General features: G+C 36.8%; 1 protein-coding gene across 6 annotated transcripts in view; it reads right to left on the bottom strand.

The window, feature by feature from the left end:
* The window catches only part of arhgap22a (Rho GTPase activating protein 22a), a 37,538-nt gene that overhangs the window by 3,892 nt on the left and 11,578 nt on the right, over positions 1 to 22,068 (bottom strand). For 5 of the 6 annotated variants that reach the window (XM_067386467.1, XM_067386468.1, XM_067386465.1 and 2 more), the window contains 6 exons: positions 9,446 to 9,574; positions 7,311 to 7,518; positions 6,812 to 6,944; positions 1,494 to 1,567; positions 1,247 to 1,368; positions 282 to 1,173 (listed from right to left, as the gene is read on the bottom strand). In XM_067386467.1, the coding sequence (XP_067242568.1) occupies positions 282 to 1,173; positions 1,247 to 1,368; positions 1,494 to 1,567; positions 6,812 to 6,944; positions 7,311 to 7,518; positions 9,446 to 9,574 (1,558 nt within the window). Of the gene's footprint in view, positions 1 to 281; positions 1,174 to 1,246; positions 1,369 to 1,493; positions 1,568 to 6,811; positions 6,945 to 7,310; positions 7,519 to 9,445; positions 9,575 to 18,304; positions 18,424 to 22,068 lie in introns of all 6 variants that reach the window. The other variant, XM_067386470.1, reaches the window with a different exon arrangement.

Below are 22,068 nucleotides of genomic sequence, written 5' to 3'. Positions count from 1 at the left end.
GGTAGATTTTTTTTTTTTTAATTAAGGAGAGTCAAAAGTGCCTGTAGTTGCAGAAACACCAATATAAGTCTCAATATAGGGAAGAAAAGACTACCACAACTTCTATTTCATGCCGACTTTAACACTGAACAAATTACACACTTCAGCTTTGAAAAAGATTCTAACATTAAATGAATGATGAGAAAGTTTATACTGCTCACTTATTGAGCTTAATTTAATAAGTTCAAGTAAACTTTACCTGTAAAGACAAATACAAATCATCAGTGTGCTGTGGAACATACCTTCGTATTCGTGATTCATAGTTGGCCTTCTGTTTCTTCAACTCATCTTTCAGCTCTGTTATCAGGCTGTTAAGTGCTGTAGTGCTAGTGTTAGTATCTCCTGTGGCGTTCACCATATCTTCAACATTTCCATTCTCGCTGCAGCCTGCACTGCTCACACACATTTCCAGTGCTTCGCTGCTCTCCGTGACCTCTGAACTCCTGTCCTCACTTTGCCCTTGGACAGGCCCTCCAACTGACCACTCCACCTTCACAGAGTTCAGTCCAGAAGGGTCACTGCCCACGGAGTCAGCCACTAAGATCTCACAGGAGGACGTGGACCAGGGCGTGCTTGCGACACTGGGTACGCTAAGACTGGATGAAGTCACATTGTCGTAAGTGGACAGACGGTTCGACAGGGCTGAATCCTTTCCCATGCGCTCTCCTGATGAAGTACGCCGGTGGCTGCGTAGAGAAGAAAGCCCGTTCATCAACCAGTTGCCCGTACTGGGCAAGGTGGACACATCCACAGATGAGCCCCCTATTTTCGCGGGCTGAGCACGTACCCCTCCGCTCTTGAAGGAGTATTTCCAGGAGGGGAGGGATTTCATCTGCTTGCTGGGGCTGACCGTCACCCCAGCTTTTCCCTGAGGTGTCATTTTGGCAGTGATAGGGGCACCTGTACTGATATCTAAAGACGTGGCACTGTCGCACACACTCTCTGCCACTTTTGACGTTTGGCTCGGTGATGAGCAGTTCAGCATCTCCTCATCGGAGATCCACTCCGCCATGCTGCGCTGACCCCGAAGACAACTTTCAGTCTGCTCAGAAGACAGTTCTCCCTCACTACCCACATAAAGACGCTCATGTTCACTGATCAACACTGTCATCAGGTGCTGAACCTGGGAGGTTCCTAAAAAAATGATTTAAAATGACTCAGATGTGAGTTTCTAGCTGTAAATATTACAATGTCTGTAAATATTTACCTTCCATCATTGAAACTGGGTCCTCTATTTTAGGCCGAAGGATATTTGGTCCAAAAACTGTTGCTAGGTTCTGAACGCTCATCTTGTTCTCATTTGCGTGTGACTGCACCTCATCTAAGAATCTACATGAAGACATACAGTAAATATAATAGATATTCATTCATCATTTATTCAAATAAGTAAAGGAATCATTTAAAAAACATTGGCATGTACAACAAAAATGATGGAATGCTATATATTCACTTACTTGCAAATGTACTTTAATAAATTATAATTAGCCTGAGGAAGATTGTTCACCTGCTTCACAAGCTCACCGAGTCCCTTTAGGAGACACACACGGGAACATGATACTTAAGAAATCCAGGAAACAAGGAAAAAATGCAGTGAGCTTTTCTATGAAATCACCCATTTGAAAAAGAAGTGAAATTAATTGTTTTGAATGCGCACTTTAAATCTTAAAAGTATATTTTAAAGATAATATAATATTAAAGGTGCGGTAAGTAGATTTTGAACAAGGCTGTTGGACATTGTTGATATTTCAAATCAACCCAAACAAACCCGCCCCCTCTTCATTGCTCCGCCTCCAAAACTCACACTCCAATCCTAACCACCCCGCTCCAAATCAGTCTCGAACCCTGGCCTGATCGCTGATGGCAGGCGAGGCGAGTGCACTAATAATGACGGTAAACACCTTATTCTGTAGCGGCCGTCGGTGCGCAGTGGATTAACTGCAGAACTCTCACTATCTGGCCTCTGTTACACACACAATGCGAGTGGATGACTGTTTATCACAGCTGGCGCGCAACAAAATGTTTCACGAAAAATAAAGCGCAGATGAAGAACGAATGACAAGGAAGCACAAAAAATGAACATACAGTAGCCTACACGAGAGTAAATACAAAGTGTTTGTTGTTGGTCGCAAACAGAACAGCAGCTCCAGACAATCAAAACCCAGTGTAGGGGTGACGCTGAATAGTCGACGATTTGAATCTTCGATAAGAGGAGCCTGATTCGACTACCAATCTCACAGTCGAATCGTCGCAGAGGTGTTATGAGCAGGGGCGGTTTCTTCATTAGGGCAATAGGGCAACGCACCACCAAAGTGAGAAAGGGACGAATTTTTCAATCACATCAACCAAAGTTACGCTAGCTGTCACTGCTAGGCTGTGTGTTCTGCTTCTGGATATAGTCCAATCAGCATCGAGTCACGCTCTGTGGAGTAAAGCCTCTTTTTGGGCAATTTCAGTCTGGCCGAGATTTGCCCCGATTACTCCCATTCAAAGAACTTTTTTTTCGAACTGCAGGCACTGCAATGCAATCTCTATGGGTTCCGGGAGGGCTCGCACTAACGTGCTTTCGTCATCATACGTAACCTTAACTTGTGTAGCGATTGGTGAAAACAAACATACCTCCATTAATATTTTTCTTTAAGATGAAGTGACATCCAATAATTTTCTCAGTCCATTATTTACATTTCACAGATATATTCTCCATCTGCAAATGTTAGAAAGTCGAGAAAATATTTCCATTTTGCAGTCAGGCGTGGAAACTTCCGTGAACGAGCGCCGCCGCGCGCATGCGCGCCAAACAGACGGAGTTCAATCTGAGTAAAATACATTTTGCTAAAAATATTTGTAGTTGAAAATTTGTTTTTGTTGGCGAACATAATTATGCCATATGTACAATTTCGAAAATACAACTAAGTGTATTTGTACTATAGCAGTAACTGTGTAAAGTGACTGTTGTAGGGTATTCAAAATAATAATAATTGGTCTGTTCTTTTGTTTTTATTTATTTTCATTTTTTAGTTGAGTGTATTTAACTTCTGCTTTAAAAAACATTTTGATTTTACATTGTAAAGTTACAATTTTAGAATATAGCCTAGGCCTAATGTTATTTGATCCATACTACACAGTTCATGTTTGTTTTTATAGCTTTCAATATGAACATTGTTTCTAGGACAATATTGGGCAGGATATGAAATACACTTTTTTTTTTTTAATTAAATACAGATTTTTTTTTTTTTTTTAGATCCCAGTCCTATGCATGCCTTAAATACAGAATTTTTCATGTTTTAGATTAGTAATGATACATTATTATATCACTTGTTAAATGATTATTTAACAATTAGCCTATTAATTCCTGCATTTCTATTAATTCTATTTCTTAATTGTGCCCCACCAAAATTTTTTTGCACCAGCCGCCACTGGTTATGAGACGAGATATGGGGGCGCTCAATATCTGATTTTACATAGACATACCGGTTCTTTCCCAATAGGTTAATATACAGCCTATTATGTTAATACTATAAATAAAAATGTGAAAATAAAGAAGCTTTTAATAAATATTTTTTAATGTGCGTGAATAAATCCAACCTGTGACCGATTTAAGTTTCACTTCCATGATCCGTGACCGGCAGATGAGCATCTTTACGGCAGGGATTAAATCTTCAACAATGTCTGGGATAAAGTGTACAATTGGTTGCACTTTGAAATGGTAAAAGATGATCAAAAAACGTATTATGCAAGTTGTCCCAACAGCTCATGTCCTAGAACTCAACAACAACAAACACTGTGGCGCGCTTCTGCTGGCCAACGAGCTGACTGTAGCGCGCTATTTGAAAAGACTCAAACGGACACAGGCAGATCGCGTGAAAGACTGGATTTTTGTCTCTCAATCAGGTAGGGTAGCTACAAGTGATTTCAAACTATTTCAGCCGCTTGTAATATGATTTTTGGATGCTGTTAATGTTTAGCTAAAAAGACTGCCACTCCAGTTTAGCGTTTATTGTCTCTGCAGTTAAAGAGAAAAGTTCTAACTATACTTTCATTATTTTAAAAATTTCTTTAATTTTAATTTATTTATTGATCACTCTGGGTTATCTAATTTAACTATTTCTGGCTTGTGTTTGAATATGTTCCCCTGCACAGGCATTTTGCAGTTTGACTTTATCATATTCCATTTTTTTAAGTAGCCTAGGCTATTTTTATGTGTTAGAACGGTATATTCTGTTCTAATTCAATTCTGTAAATTAATGTTTGCTAAAAAAAAAAAATGATATATTTTTTTATTAAATTAATTTATTTTTTTATTTTTTTGGGTGCATCAATGTTGCGCTGTAGATTAGTTAAAGCTTGCTCGCACAGGCAATTTAGACGATGTAATTTGATTTGCCGACATATGAAATGTATATCTATCTGCAGTGTGGCCTTTCTGCAGATATTAATATATATATTTTAAAGTTTAATGATCCAAAATGTTTTTATTTATTTTCTTCTATATCTTTGAGAGTGTTTTGTACATCGTGGCTGTGAATGTTTATCCACATTGCCTTTCATTTGTTTAAAAAGATAAAATCATTGTCAGTTTTGTCTATCACTTGACAGGCAGTTTGGTCGGTTTATTAGAAAGATGTTTCTCTGTGTTGTGTGTGAAAAAAAAAAAAAAAAAAAAGCCGCGGGTAGACTATAGCCAGGCCTTCTTCATTTTCCATGTCCTGCTCCATCTCGTGCACAGTTCAGCACGCAAACTTTTCAAAGTTCGTGCGCACTCTCTAGTAGACTGCTGTTTTTTCTAGTGGAAAAGTGCCCCCCCCCCTCCCCCTCCCCCCTCTTTTATGATTTGACTATCAGTCGTATAAAGGCAATCTGATTCGAATCGGATTCGACTATGTAAATCCGTAGACGAGGACACCCCTAGCCCAGTGTTACTCACATGAGAAGCGGGATCAAAGCAGCCTCCACGTCTGTTTTTAGGCCTTCCCACTTAGCTCTCTCCAGCACTGGAAAGCTTTTCTAATATTATCGTGGATTCTAAAGCGCTTGCCCAGTCATAAACCTTTATTCCAGTGATATTCTTTTGAGCGCTTTTTTTATTGTGTCCCATCTCTCATTCTGCAGTTTTTTTTTCTTATTTTCAAATCTCCCTCTTGCTCGTTCTTCTCGACCGTCATACGCCCCCTAATGCTAATTGGTTAGACGTTTGTTGTTGGTGTCAGCCTGACTATCTTCCAAACAGTGTTTTGGAAATTGTAATTGAGTCCACCTTTAATTACATAAAAGGCCACTAAAAGGTATAGTTCACCTTAAAATGAAAATTATCCCATGATTTACTCACCCTCAAGCCATCCTAGGTGTATAAGTTGGTGTATAAGGTGTAAGTTATATTATAAAATATCCTTGCTCTTCCAAGCTTTATAATGGTAGTAAATGGCGCTCCTGATTTTGCAGTCCAAAAAAGTGCATCCATCTATCGTAAAAATAATAATCCACATGGCTCCAGGGGGTTAATAAAGGCCTTCTGACGTAAAGCAATGGGTTTCTGTAAGAAAAGTATCCATATTTAAATATTTATAAACTAAAATAACTAGCTTCTGGCATACAGCATACACAAATCGATTTACACCAAAAGAGTAATCTCTGACCTGACGCATGACACAATGATGAACGTGGAAGTGCAGAGTATAGAGCAAAACAAAACACCGGTCACGAATTAGAAGTCTAAAATGAGAATTTTTAAAGAGAAATATCAGAGGATTTCGATATAAGAGAAGAGGAGCTTGAGTTTGTTGCCGTCTGCCGGAAGCTAGTTATTTTAGTTTATAAAGTCTTAGATATGGATATTTTTCTTAAAAAACCCACAACTTCTCTTCAGAAGGCCTGGAGTCATATAGATTACTTTTATGATGGATGGATGCACTTTTTTGGACTTGGACAGACAGTCACTACCATTATAAAGCTTGGAAGAGCAAGGATATTTTTTTTTATATTTCTCCTTTATTTATTAAAAGTTTTACTTTAAAGTACATTTAAATCATTGTTTTGATAATCTTTTGTCATACTTTAACGAAGTAAACATATTTTGATGTGATGACTAAAGCTCATGTAAAGTACTTAGATTAGAATTAGAATTTTAACTGTAGTGTGTTAATATTAGATTGAAAAAGTATTTTTTTTAAACATACTAAAATGCATCTTCATCATTACAAATGTGTAATTGCAAATATATTTACATACATGACATACGATTTTTAATAGAAATTACATTAAAGTATATTTTAGTTTACCATAAATGCTTATCAGAACATTCGGCAGTGCACTTTAACCCTATTTTCAAAGACAACAGAAGTAATAATGAAATGATAGGCCTGGTTTCACAGACAGGGCTTATATTAAGCCAGGATTAGGCCTTAGTTTAATAGTAGCTTTTATAAATGTGTCTTAGAAAAAACATTACTGATGTGCATCTTGAGACAAAACAATGGCAGTAGCATATTTTAAGATATGTCAGTGCAAGTTGCTTTCAGTTATAACAGCTCAAACATGCATTTTAGTCTGGGACTAAAGATGTACTTAAGTACTACTTGAGTGGGTCAAAAAAAAAGGACTCAAGTTCAACTTATTGATTTAACATAAATTGTGTTTTAAGTGCCTGAAAACATTATATTCAGTTGATACTAAATTATATTATTTCCATAACAAGTACTCATTTTAAAAGAGTACTTTAGGGCAATCATTATTTAATTAAACTTCATCCCAATGAAATACTGATGTTTAGCAGACTCACCACTTCTTCATCTTTTAGCAGAAGCTGTGCACAGGTTAGAAAGTCCTCATATTTGTTAAAGGGGATCACAGGCTCGGGCAGCTCCCTGAGGTAGAGCTTCAGGAGGGACGCCACTGTGTGAACGTCAGTGTTACTGCAAGAGGTCACACAAATACATCAGTTTAGTTTTCTTAACTAGACAAGTATGGTTAAACTGGTCCAGTACCCTGAAAAGCAGCATAAGTCAGCCTATATACTGTTGACACTCATGCTGGTTTAAACTGGTGGAGGGAAGCATGATCTTTAACATCACCATGAACTTTAAAAATGAACTTTTTCGTGCTGACTTCATGGCATGTTTATGATGTCCATATCAGTCTAAATGGATTCTAAAAAGCAGTTCATTGGACCTTCCAAAGAAAGCTACAACAACGTCTACAACATCTTGAGTCTCTGCTAAATGCCTAAATGTAAAATATAAGTGTTTATATGTTGTAGAGATGTTTTGATCTAGTCTTACCTGTCAAACAGAGGCTTATCACCACAGTCAAAAGCATCCTGGAGTTCTTTGACCAGGTTGGCTTGTCCTGGCATCCTAAAGAGCCCCTCCTCTTTCAGACCCTGTTCCCGTATGAAATCCACACACTGCTCCACCAGGAGAGGGGCTAGCCGTGGTCCAAACTTCCTCTCATATTGTACTGTGTCCTCCAGTCGCTGACCAAAGATACCTACAGTGATACAAGCACCAGCAAAAAATGTAAAAACATGGATACTGCATGAAACACATTTGTAGACCTACCATGACTTTATCAAAATACGTTTAACAAAATCCCAGTAAATCTCTAAAATTGACTGTAGGCTATACAATATCCTATCCTACCTTGCAGTACAGTTCTGCCTTGTATATAACAATCTTCTGCATGCACACACAAGCCACGATGAGAGAATAGACATGACAAGATTTTAACTTCAGGCATGAGGCACATGACAGATCCCTCCTGGCACAGGCAGTAGTCCACTTCAGGCACAAGTGAGCAGTGATGCATGTGAATGTGAGTGAGTGTGTGCAGCTGATCAGCAGTCACACCTGTTTTTGTCCTCTTTCATTGTAATGGTAATCCAGCCTCACAGAGCATGGAGAGAATGTGGGGTGAGCGCAAGTGATTACACAGAGAGGTGTCATATTGGTTAACCCATTTATGTCCAGATTTACACAATGCTTTTTTATAAACACGCTGTTTAGGGTGGTTTATATATACAATTTTAGTGATCACAAAGTTCCACAAGTGCTTCCGCAGTTCACAGCACTGGGACTTTTCACTGTTGGTATTACTCCACCTTATTTTGCAATATTAATAGTTTTTTTTATATTATTAGTTTTATAATGCTTTTGTCATTTGTATTAGTTTTTTTATATTTCTATTTGGCCTTATAATTTATTTTTATTTCAGTTTTAGTTATTGTAGTACTTCAATTTAAACATTTTATTTCAGTTGCGAAGGCAAATTGATCTAATATTTATATTTTATTTAATTAGTCCTATTTTTATTCTGTAATTGCTGTACATCCATATTTACACTGTTGACCTTTCACCTACACCTTAACCCACCCTTAAACCTTACCCATATCCCACCTCAACAGCAGCAAAAGTGTTTTGCGATACAATATGAACATTGTACTTAAAGGGTTAGTTCACCCAAAAATTGACAATGACACTTCCTCTCTCAAGATCCATAAAGGTACTAAAAACATATTTAAATCAGTTCATGTGAGTACAGTGGTTCAATATTAATATTATAAAGCGACGATAATATTTTTGGTGCGCCAAAAAAACAAAATAACGAATTATTTAGTGATGGCTGATTTCAAAACACCGCCTCAGGAAGCTTTAGAGCATAAGAATCAGTGTATCGAATCCGTAGTTCGGAGCACAAAGTCACGTGATTTCAGCAGTTTGGCGTTTTGACACGCGATCTGAATCATGATTTGATACACTGATTCATTATGCTCCGAATCTTCCTGAAGCAATGATTTGAAATCGGCCATTACTAAATAAGTCGTTATTTTGGGGTTTTTTTGGCGCACCAAAAATATTCTCATCACTTTATAATATTAATATTGAACCACTGTACTCACATGAACTGATTTAAATATGTTTTTAGTACATTAATGGATCTTGAGAGAGGAAATGTCATTGCTGGCCTCACTGAGCCATCAAATTTCAACAAAAATATCTTAATTTGTGTTCCGAAGATCAACGAAGGTCTTACGGGTATAAAACGGCACGAGGGTGAGTAATTAATGACAGAATTTCCATTTTTGGGTGAACTAAACCTTTAATACCATTAAAATAATATTAAAATGTTTGCCATTTTTCAGACACCCCTAAATAATCCATGTTATTAAAGACCTGTAATACAATGCCTAAAGATTCAGAGACTCTGCTAGTGCTGTTGTTATTTTAGCTTGTCTATCAGCCATGCAGCATGATATAAGCTGTGCACCAGATATAGATAACTCTACCCGAACAAGGTGAGAATAGAGAAACATGCTTCCTAGTTTAGTTTTATTGAGTATGTTGCCTCATGAGAGAAAAACATATGCTTAGTGATTGGTCTTATTTGTGTATGAGGTCCATCCACGTATATAAGTTACCTCCTCCAAAGGGAGCCCAGATGACACGTCTGATGGCTTTGACCCAATCCTCCATGTCATTCTGGGAGTTTGCCATGAGCAGGAAAGCCTCATGGCTGAGAGCCGATCTGTCCTTCTCTCCTGTACAGCCTATGGAGATAGAGAGTGGGAAAAATGAATAAATCATTTGATTGACACTAATAGCATTCAGTCTTTCCCTTGACACTTCAAATGACAGATAAATACCAAAACATGAATAATTCTATTCATTTACGTCATTGCAAATGCTTGTACTATTTGTAGGCTTAGCATTATCAACCCTTGAAAACACATTTCATAATTATTTGTGAGTAATCATTAAAAACCACAAAATGCTAATACTGTTATATAATATACTTCATGCTAGTCTTTGTGACTGAACAGCTATTATGTTAAAAATGTAATTGATTAAAAATTGTAAACTCAAACAGCGTTCTAGGATGAATGATGGTGTAGAAAAATAATTTTTTATAATTAATATATATACAACCCAAATTCTGGAAAAGTTGGGACGTTTTTTAAAGGTGCCATCGAAACGTTTTTTTTTCCAAGATGTAATATAAGTCTAAAATGTCCCCTGAATGTGTCTGTGAAGTTTCAGCTCAAAATACCCCATAGATTTTTTTAAATAATTTTTTTTAACTGCCTATTTTGGGGCATCATAAAATATGAGCCGATTTATGCTGCTGCCCCTTTAATTCTCGTGCTCTCCGCCCACGGAGCTCGCGCTTGCCTTAAACAGTGCATAAACAAAGTTTACACAGCTAATATAACCCTCAAATGGATCGGCATGTATGCGTCGGATTATGTGAGTATTGTATACTGTTATATTGTTTCATTTGGTTCTGAATGAATTTGAGGCTGTGCTCCGTGGCTAACGCCTAATGCTACACTGTTGGAGAGATTTATAAAGAATGAAGTTGTGTTTATGAATTATACAGACTGCAAGTGTTTAAAAATGAAAATAGCGACGGCTCTTGTCTCCGTGAATACAGTAAGAAACGATGGTAACTTTAACCACATTTAACAGTACATTAACAACATGCTAACGAAACATTTAGAAAGACAGTTTACAAATATCACTAAATATATCATGATATCATGGATCATGTCAGTTATTATCGCTCCATCTGCCATTTTTCGCTGTTGTTCTTGCTTGCTTACCTAGTCTGTTGATTCAGCTGTGCAGATCCAGACGTTAATACTACCCGCCCTTGTCTAATGCCTTTCATAATGTTGGGAACATGGGCTGGCATATGCAAATATTGGGGGCGTACATATTAATGATCCTGACTGTTACGTAACAGTCAGTGTTATGTTGAGATTCACCTGTTCTTCGGAGGTCTTTTAAACAAATAAAATTTATATAAGAAGGAAGAAACAATGGTGTTTGAGACTCACTGTATGTCATTTCCATGTACTGAACTCTTGTTATTCAACTATGCCAAGGTAAATTCAATTTTTAATTCGAGGGCACCTTTAAATTTGAATAAAATGAAAACTAAAAGACTTTCAAATCACATGAGGCAATATTTTATTCACAATAGAACATAGATAAATGCTTAAATGGATAAATTTTACAATTTTATGCACAAAATGAGCTCTTTTCAAATTCGATGCCTGCTACAGGTCTCAAAATAGTTAGGACCATGTTTACCATGTTGTAGCATCTCCTCTTCTTTTCAAAACAGTTTGAAGATGTCTGGGCATCGAGGTTATGAATTTCTGGAGTTTTAGTGTTGTAATTTGGTCCCATTCTTGCCTAATATAGGTTTCCAGCTGCTGAAGAGTTTGTGGTCGTCTTTGACGTATTTTTTGTTTAATGATGTGCCAAATGTTCTCTATAGGTGAAAGATCTGGACTGCAGGCAGGCCAATTCAGCACCCGGACTCTTCTACGACGAAGCCATGCTGTTGTAATAGCTGCAGCATGAGGTTTTGCATTGTCCTGCTGAAATACACAAGGCCTTCCCTGAAATAGACGTTGTCTGGAAACCTTTATATACTTTTCAGCATTCATAGTGGCTTCCAAAACATGCAAGCTGCCCATACAGTATGCTATTATGCACCCCCATACCATCAGAGATGCTGGTTTTTGAACTGAATGCTGATGACACGCTGGAAGGTCTCCCTCCTCTTTAGCCCAGAGGACACGGCGACCGTGCTTTCCAACAAGAATGTCAAATTTGGACTCGTCTGACCATAGAATACTTTTCCACTTTGAAACAGTCCATTTTAAATGAGCCTTGGCCCACAGGGCACGACGGCGCTTCTGGACCATGTTCACATATGGCTTCCTTTTTGCATGATAGAGCTTTAGTTGGCATCTGCAGATGGCACGGCGGATCGTGTTTACCGACAGTGGTTTCTGCAAGTATTCCTAGGCCCATTTAGAATGTCATTGACACAATCATGCCGATAAGTGATGCAGTGTCGTCTGAGGACCCGAAGACCATAAGCATCCAACAAAGATCTTTGGCCTTGTCCCTTACGCACAGAGATTTCTCCAGGTTCTCTGAATCTTTTGATTATGTTATGCACTGTAGATGATGAGATTTGCAAAGCATTTGCAATTTGATGTTGAGGAACATTGCTTTCCACAATCTTTTTACGCTATTTTACCGATTGGAATTTCTACATTTAAACATTTGTTATGCAATCTATGTTCTATTGTGAATAAAATATTGGCTCATGTGACTTAAAAGTCTTTTAGTTTTCATTTTATTAAAATTTAAAACTTCCCAACTTTTCCAGAATTTGGGTTGTATAAATATACTTTTATTCAGCAAGGGTGCATTACATTGGCAGTAGGAAGGATGCAAAAGTGACAGTAAAGACATAATGTTATAAAATATTTCTATTTCAAATAAATGCTGTTCCTCTGATTGTCACATCAAAGAGTCCTGAAGAAAAGCATCATGGTTTCCACAAAATATATTAAGCAGCGCAAATGTTTTCAACATTGATAATAAGAATTGCTTCTTGAGCATCAAATCAGCATATTACAATGATTTCTGAAGGATCATGTGACACTGAAGACTGGAGCAATGATGCTGAAAATTCAGCCTTGCCATCACAAGAATATGTATATATTATTCTCTTTACAATATTTTGTAGTTAACTAACCACTAGATGGCACCAAAGTCATGGGGAAATCTCACATGGCCAAAATTGTGATTTCTCTTTATGACATCATCCTTCATGCCAGACATTAGCCATAGCAGCACAGGAGAAAAGTGGTGTTTTGTTCTTAAAGGGAGGACATCTGATGAAATTAAATGTGCCATGACATTTGGAGAAGCTATTATTTGAACTTAAATTTGGACTGATTTAAAAAAATCATTATGTTAGTGTTCTATTCAAATGAACTACAGAGATGAAGAGTTCATATTAGGTTGCCTTGCTTTTCAATGGTTGTCAAAAGCACATTATGCATTGTTAAATTCATAGCATTATGGAACTGTGACTACTTTTCATTTCCTTCCTCAAACAGCCTCCCTCTCCACCTCCCCAAAATATCCACAGCATAAATTCTGTTCAACCTAGTTTTTGTGGATGGATGGTTCCATTATCTGTCTGAGCCTGGCTGCAGACTGCAGAGTATTGTCAGGTAGCTAGTGGCTGTGTCAGACAGCACACATACTGTAGGACTCCCTGAGGAGTGCCTGACTGTCTCTGATCTACATGTCTGAACGACAGTGGGAGTGGATGATGCATTGCTTCTGTGCTTGTGCCTTTGGCAGATGCAAATCCACTGCCAGTATCTCGCATGTAATGGCAATAATCAAAAGCCCGACTTTGTGGAGAGGTGAATGTGACCTTTTTAGAGAACACAAGCTGATTCCATTGGGACTAACCTTTATTTTTGTTTAGAAATGAGTCTTTTGACTTGGTGATTTGTCTAATATTAACACATTTACATCATAATTTCCTTTAATTTCTTGTAAATTATAAAACTTGTAATCAGTGTCATATATATATATATATTTTTTAAATTGATTGAATGAATTTGAGTGACTTATAAGTGAATTGCATAATGCTAACTCATACTCATTTTGCTAGGCTAAAGTCAAGGTCAGAAATAATCACTCTGCATTCACAACATAATTTTGAATTCCCAGGATTTTAGATGGCCTTGCCATCCCTTATCTGCTACCCAAAGCTGGACTAAACTGCTCCCATCCTAGCGTGCATTTCCCAAACAATGATTTTACTATGACTTTCAACATATTTCCATGGTAAGGTCATGGATATGGACTATTTATAAAATGAAGGACTGAACAGTGATGTGCATTCCACTGGTGGTAAGAACCAAAAAAATGCCATGCCTATTTTACATGATGCATTGTTCAAGATAAAACATGTACTTGGGAATTTCATCTCTTGCAGAATTTTTGCACAGGAGTGAGCCACATTTTCTTCATTAATGTCCCATTAGCACTGCCACACATATCAAAGTATAATAATAAAACAATATTTCTTGAAAAAAAAAAAAGGAAAAAAAATCTTAATATCCTTTAGCCTCAATTAGGTGAATGCTTAATATAATATCTTGTCTTTGAGCACTAAAATGCATAATTTTGTGAAATTCTCGTAACAAATGCTTTGGAGTATCATCTTAAACACACTATGAAATCACGCTGTAAGAGCTCAGTCAGCAGCTTTCAGGTGCCTGCAGTGTGTCTTCCTCTCTCATGTATCAGAGAGAGATGGGAGGCAGAGTGAAGCCAGAGGCACAGTGTGCGGTTTGGCCAGCAGACTGGGAGGACATCCAGCACGACGGGCCTGAGGCTTTCAGATGAAAATCTTTATTTTGAATCCAGCACTTTGCAGACACACTTGCCTTGAGATGTGAAAGTCAGCGTCTTAACTTAATGAGAAATCTGACACCACTATAATGTTCAGCAAAACTTTATAATAACAAACATCATTCATTTATTTACTTAAGAGATAATTATTTAACATTCATTCAAATGATTTTGAAACTTTGTTAATTTTATGTTTATTATATACAGCATATGAAAATATTTTATTCAGTCACCAAGTGCCAAATGAGAGTAAAAATTGCATTGGTGAGTATATAAAAATGGTGTCAATCACCAGTTGGCCAGTAACATTTTTTTAAAATTCTAACAATGCAATGTTGTGAGAACATGAACGTGAAAAAACGTGAAAGACGCTCAGGACAGTTGACAGCCAGTGCTGTATCATCACGAAATTAAGTCTTGCCTATTTAAATATTCAACTGCAAGAAGACGCGAAAGGGAACTCAAATCATTACTGGCGCACTGTGTGGTAAGTTTAAACATCGATAGAGCACGCCCAGAAATCCGCATCTCAGACAGTGCACGAATACTAAATTGAGCTCTCTTTCACATCTTCTTATGCTTGAACAGACAAATTCACACAAAATTATGTAAAAAAAAAGAAAAAAAAAAGCCTGTCTTGGTAAGGATCCTAGTAAACATAGTTGGTTATGTCTTAAGTGAACGTAAACAGTTGAGAAATAAAATGCACATGTAACAGTATCAGTATATTGGATCCGTGCTATAGGTCTTAAAGTGACAGCAGCCTAATAGTCCTGCTGCTGTCTGTTTTTAATGTTTATCAAACAACAAAGGACAAAGTAAAAAAAATAACTATTGCAACTTTAATAAGGATTAATCTGTTTAGTTTATACAGTAAAGACTATGCATACTATATTTACATTTATAGCCTATTAGTTAGGCTATAGTACGGAAGAGGATTAGGGCCAAGCAATAATAAAAAACTAAAACCATCTCGAGATTAAAGTTCTTAAATTTTTAGAAAAAAGTCTAAATAAATTGTTGAGAATAAACTCGTTAAATTACGAGAAAAAAACTTGTTAAATTTCGAGAAAAAAGTCGAGATAAAATGTTGAGAATAAAGCCATTAAATTACGAGAAAAAAGTCGTTCAATTATGAGAACAAATTCGTAATTTAAAGAATTTGTTCTCGTAATTTAACAACTTTTTTATACTATAAAAAAATCAAAACAACAGTGGGGGCAGTGGGCAAGTGATGTAACTGGCGTTTGGGCTGAACACCGCTAACACCATCAACACAAACTATCGCAGCAACACAGTCAACATCGACTACCGCAAGCTAGTTTTAGCTGTGGTATCAAAATTGGAAAAGAGGATTGTGAATTTTCACTGGTATCTAAAATTTTGGTGTCATAACTGCCTGTTTTTGCAAACAGTTTCATTGCTGGTAAATCCGGTAAAAAGTATATCAATCAATCGATCAACCAATCAATCAACCAATCAATCCATCATTCAATCAGTCTCTCTGTCTCTAATATATCACCTAGAAATGCTTGAGCAACTAACCAAAACACCATAGGAACCACCTAGCCATGCCCTTACCAACCAGCCAAAACACCATAGAACATAGAAACCAACCTAGAACACACACAGCAAACGCCTAGTCACACGGCAACCTGTCAGAACACACTAGCAACCATTCAAAACATCTTTGCAAACACCTAACAAGGTTACATCCCTTTAAAATCCTTTTTTCAAACATCCCAAGTTCAAACTACACAATATTTAACTTCAAACTCTAGACTGACCTTCAAACTGTTTCCAATTTGCTCCAAATATCAGCCATTTGGAAACTCTTATCAGTGCTGTTGGTTTAGCTCTCTCTGGGGCTGCTGTCTCTGGTTCTGATTAGTGCAGATGGCAGCCCCCATGACTCCCACTGTCATAAAATCAGTTGACCCACAATGGTTTCCTTACATTCTGAGAGCCATTAGCTCTTCCTGTATGTTTTTACTTTGTAGAGAAATACAAGGATTATTCTAAACTTTGATACCCATGGTTGTCTTCATGACAGACGTTTATTTAAACATACAAACAGGGACATTATAGATAATGTTTCTCAACCATTTTTAACTTATGTACCCCTCCACTGACGTCAAAAAAGAAATGTGTTCTTTTAAACTTATTTATACTGGATATCATTTAACATTATCATTATTAAAATGCCCATTACACTTTTAAACTAAAAACAACCGATACTGTAGGTGAAACACAAGTAGCTTAGTTTTAAATTGAAGCAGTGTGATATTAAATGGAACAATAACAGTAAATAGACTGAAATAATATTGTGGGAAAGTGTGTGATAAGTGTGAAACAAAAACAGAGGAAGTACTTGCAAGATTTATTTATTTTTTTTTAAAAGAACTGAATACTTACTTACGGAAGAGGATTAGGGCCAAGCAATAATAAAAAAATAAAACCATCTCGAGATTAAAGTTGTTAAATTTCGAGAAAAAAGTCGAGATAGAATGTTGAGAATAAACTCGTTAAATTTCGAGAAAAATGTCGAGATGAAATGTTGAGAATAAAGTAATTCAATTACGAGAAAAAACTTGTTAAATTTCGAGAAAAAAGTCGAGATAAAATGTTGAGAATAAAGTCATTAAATTATGAGAAAAAAGTCATTAAATTATGAGAACAAATTCGTTAAATTATGATAAAATGATAAAATGTTGAGAATAAACTCATTAAATTATGAGAATAAAGTCATTAAATTATGAGAATAAACTCATTAAATTATGAGAATAAAGTCATTAAATTTCGAGAAAAAAGTCATAATTTAACTAATTTGTTCTCGTAATTTAACGACTTTATTCTCATAATTTAATGAGTTTATTCTCAACATTTTATCCCGACTTTTTTCTTGAAATTTAAGGAAATTTTTCTCATAATTTAACGAATTTGTTCTCGAAATGTAACGATTTTTTTCTCGTAATTTAACGCGTTTATTCTCAACATTTTATCTCGACATTTTTCTCGAAATTTAACAACTTTAATCTCAAGATGGTTTTATTTTTTTATTATTGCTTGGCCCTAATCCTCTTCCATACTTACTACTATTCAGCAGGGATGCATTGATTAAATTGATCAAATGTGACAGTAAAGACATATATAATGTGATTCTACAGCATTCATTTGATTGCTTGTCTTTTGAATGTTCTATTCATTAAAGAATCCTGAAAAAAATAATTTTTCATGGTTTCTACAAAAATATAGCCGTTTTCAACATTGATAATAATTGCTTCTTGAGAAACAAATCAGCATATAAGAATGATTTGTGAAGGATCATGTGACACTGAAGGCTGGATCAATCATGCTGAAAAATTCAGCTTTGACATCACATGAATAAATTACATTTAACATATGTTAAAATAACTACAAAAATCAATTTTCAAATCTTCTGAAAGCCCAATATTTCCCTTTAAAGTCATATTTTCACTTTTACAGGTTTAACAAAGCCAAACTCAAAGTCTTAACTATTACCCCCTGGAACCCATCTGTAAAACTTACACTTGCAAACAGTATAACAGAACATCACACAGAAACAGCTGTAGTTTTATGATCACAATCATTCATGCACTAAATTCATATGAAATGTGAATCAAAATGAGCAAGGAAAGGGTTAAAGTGTCAGTTTCAGATCAGAGAGCAGACGAACACCTTTCAGCATAGCTCAGGCAAAATTACAGGCCCTCACATTCATGCAAGACTACCTCACCAGCAGCAGCTCCACTCCTCACAGCCTGTTCCAAAAATACACAACTCACAAAGCCACAGCTTCCTGGATCTTTTTCATGCATTTGACACTCCAGATGTTACAGTCCTTACAAGCCACAGCTGGATCCAACATAGATGATTTACAGGTTAAAGAACAAAACTCCCATCGTCCATAAATTCCTATCCTCCTATAAACGCCGTACTGTACTTTCACCACGGTAAATCTCACATATCGATCCATATAAGTCGCCGTCTTTATGAGGAAAGTGTGTCCTTACCCTTAGCGTGAACAGATCGGTGCTCCTGCAGCTTGCGGCAACCGAGTCCCATGTTGGCACGCGGGTGCCAAAGAGGGCAGCACTACAGCTGTGCCATGTTAGTTACATCTCTGGCCTTCCTGGAAGGTAAATACGCAACATAGGTGTGTGCTGGGTGCATGCGATTGAGGGAAAGAGGAGAGGGAAAAAAAAACTGAGCATGGGACTGAGAGAGACTAGGAGAGAAAAAGAAAAAGAGAGCGCAAAGAACCCCACAGTACCATCACCACCAGAAACCCGAAAAACAAGTCCTCCGTCTGCTTCATTCATTCATTCAAAAAAAGAAGTTGTTGTGTTCTCTCCCTTTTTTTCAACCTTTTTCTTCCCCGCCCCCCGGTCTGTCAGACTCGCCCTCGCTAACCCTCATGAGCAGAGCCACCACAGTGCTCATCTTTGCCAAACATCCCCCCCAAACACAAACAGACCTGGTTAATCAATCTGTGTGTATGTGTGTGTGGTTGGGGGTTGATGTGACTTCACACGGGGGGGCGGTTGAACATTTCTGTAAGCCTGACGCACAAATCTCTGCATGTTGCCTGGTTCTTTTCCCCTATTAAATCTAACGGCTTATTAATTAAAACTTCCCCTCTTTGAAGACATTTCTGAGACCACAAGGGGCTTTGTGTGTTACACAGATGCTTTTATTGCACTTTGCCAGAAGGCTTTAGATCTGAGCTTTTAATGTACCAAACTGCAATCTTCACAGACAGAGCGTGATGCTTCTGTCAGCTGTAAGGACATGCTCGGATCAGACCTCCCTACTCCAGTCTGCAGTCGTGCTTTTGTGTTGAGAACAGGCGTAAATAGAGCCATTGTTTGAGTGACTGATATAAAAAGACCAGGACTTATGGAAAGTGGGTTTAGTTTGCTGTACGCAACAAAACACCATTACACAGAGAAGCTCACTGTGTCCACCTTGCAAAAGGATTATAGGGGTGACAATAATAGTCAAGGTGTAAGAAATGAACTGCCGAATTAAAATCAAATATATAAATGGAAGCCAGTGTTCAAACTCAACAACTAATGCATGCTTGATTCTCAGCAGAAGTTGCTAAGACTTGCCTTTTGTTTGGCCTTTTTAAGAGCTATTCTTTCTCTAACTCCTAAGAAGTGTGCAAAGACTCTCAGAGACAGGGGATTTAGCCTTTATTCGCTTTGAATCTTAATTTCAATAATCTGGACAGCAAGACCACCAAGACACACCAAGAGAGGTTTTTGCGTCCATTCTTCATGCTAAATAATCCATGACTAATCAGTTTTATTTTTTTACACAATAAGTGTGTGATTTTCAAGCATGTTCTCATTTATGGTTCACTTGAACTCATAAATCCATAGTGAATACCTCTAATAATTAAAAATAATAATAATAATAAAAAAAGTAATTTATTCTGGCAAAGGTAAATTTTCAGCATCATTACTTCAGTCTTCAGTGTCACATGATCCTTCAGAAGTTATTCTAATATGCTGATTTGCTATTCAAGAAACATAATATTAATAGTTTTTAAAACAGTTGTGCTGCTTAATATTTGAGAAAATATATGGAATAAACAGCATTTATTAAAAATAAAAACCTTTTGTAACATAAATGTCTTTACTGTCACTTTTGATCAGTTTAATGCATCCTTGCTGAATTAAAGTATTAATTTCTATATATAATAAAAATCTTAATGACCCAAAACTTTTGAACAAAAGTGTATAACATTAACGATTTATTCTTTCCCTTCTTTTTCTTTTTTTACCTTTTACTTGCTTTCATTCCATCATGTACTTGTTCATGCTTAGATTTTGCTTCAGTATGAAATTAAAGTATTAAAGTTAATTATGACTAAGCGCTAGAGTCTTGAATACAGACACCTCGGTCCTGAATGCCAAGTCACGTGTTGGTTTAGGTTGAACTTTTACATTCAGGTTTGATTGCTGTAGCAACAGCTTGTGATATTTACTTCTTGTAAATGAAAGAATTCTCATTTTACGACGAAGACGAGAGAGTCTGAGTGTTGCTAGGCAGCTAAATAAAATATCTCAATAAAAGGCAAAAAGACAACAGCATTTCACTATAACATCACCATATAAACCTATGAGTTTCATAATGCAAACAGATTCTGCAGAGGATCGGAATAAAAGACATCATTAAAATTACCATCAAAATCAAACATCACCTGTGTAAACAGAAGTGTCTCTAGTGATGTATAGTTACAGAAGGGCATAAATAAGGCAGATAAGTGGAGAAAAAAGTCCAGCTGTCAGTGTCACACTTCAAAATACAGTGTATGAGATTTTCTAATATTTGACAGTCAGTGATTGCTCTCCTGGGTTTTGACAACAAGCAGCTTTGTCAGTAAATGCATGTGTCAAGCATGTGTCTGTAAATGCACCACTGTGGGCCACACAGAGATATGTATCAGTTATAGCCATTTAGTCTTTATTTTAAATCGAGGAATGTCCTTCATATGAGGGGACTGTCTGCAGCAGCTCATGTTAACCTATGATACTCTATACCGAATTCAAGGTTCAACCAAGGTCACATTCTTTGCTTATGAGATGCTGGGTCAGGCTGTGCAGAATGATGTGATATGCGAAGGTTCCCAGAGTACATGTAAACAATAGACGCTTCAGCAGAATCTGTCCCATGGGAACATACTGCTGCATCTGTAGCGTGACCCAAGTGACACAACAGAGACTGTTTGCTTTGAATTAGGAATTTAGGCTAATCGTATATTATTGATAATATGTGACATTCCAAAAGTTAATAACTGTTGGATAATGTGTGCCAATAACTTAAATGACAACTAAACTGACTTAAAGGGATAGTTCACCCAAAAATGAAAATTTGATGTTAATCTGCTTACCCCCAGTGCATCCAAGATGTAGGTGACTTTTTTTCTTCAGTCGAACACAAATGATGATTTTTAACTGCAACCACTGCCGTATGTCAGTCAAATAATAGCAGTAGATGGAACTTCAACTATAACAGTAAATAAAACTTGCTTAGACAAATCCAAATTAAAACCTGCGGCTCGTGACGACACATTAATGTCCTAAGACACGAAACGATCGGTTTGTGCGAGAAACCGAACATTATTTATATAATTTTTACCTCTAATACACCACTATGTCCAACTCCGTTCAGCTTCCTGTTAGTGAGGTCAAAAAACGCATTCTGAAGACGGAAGTGATGTCTCGCCCATAGACTTCAATGAGCGCGAGACATCACTTCCGTTGTCAGACCTTACTAGCCGGAAGCTGAACGAAGTTGGACATAGTGGTGTATTAGAGGTAAAAAATTATATAAATACTGTTCGGTTTCTCGCACAAACCGATCGTTTCATGTCTTAGGACATCAATGTGCCGTCACGAGCCGCAGGGTTTAATTTGGATTTGTCTATGGAAGTTTTTTTCGACTCTTATTGTTCAAGTTCCCAATCACTGCTATTATTTGACTGACAGACGGCAGCGGTTGCAGTTAAAAATCATAATTTGCGTTTGACTGAAGAAAAAAAGTCATCTACATCTTGGATGCCCTGGGGGTAAGCAGATAAACAAATTTTCATTTTTGGGTGAACTATCCCTTTAACAATTACCTCACCTTGTTGTTGAAGGGTTAGTTCACCCCAAAATGAAAATTCTGTCCTTGTTTACTCACCCTCATGTCGTTCCACACTCGTAAGAAAAATTATTAATCATCGGAACACAAATTATATTTTTAATGAAATTTGAGAGATTTC

The sequence above is a fragment of the Chanodichthys erythropterus genome, chromosome 5, assembly GCF_024489055.1.
Source record: "Chanodichthys erythropterus isolate Z2021 chromosome 5, ASM2448905v1, whole genome shotgun sequence".
Classification (NCBI taxonomy): Eukaryota; Metazoa; Chordata; class Actinopteri; order Cypriniformes; family Xenocyprididae; genus Chanodichthys; species Chanodichthys erythropterus.
This window is presented reverse-complemented; position numbering and strand designations above follow the sequence as displayed.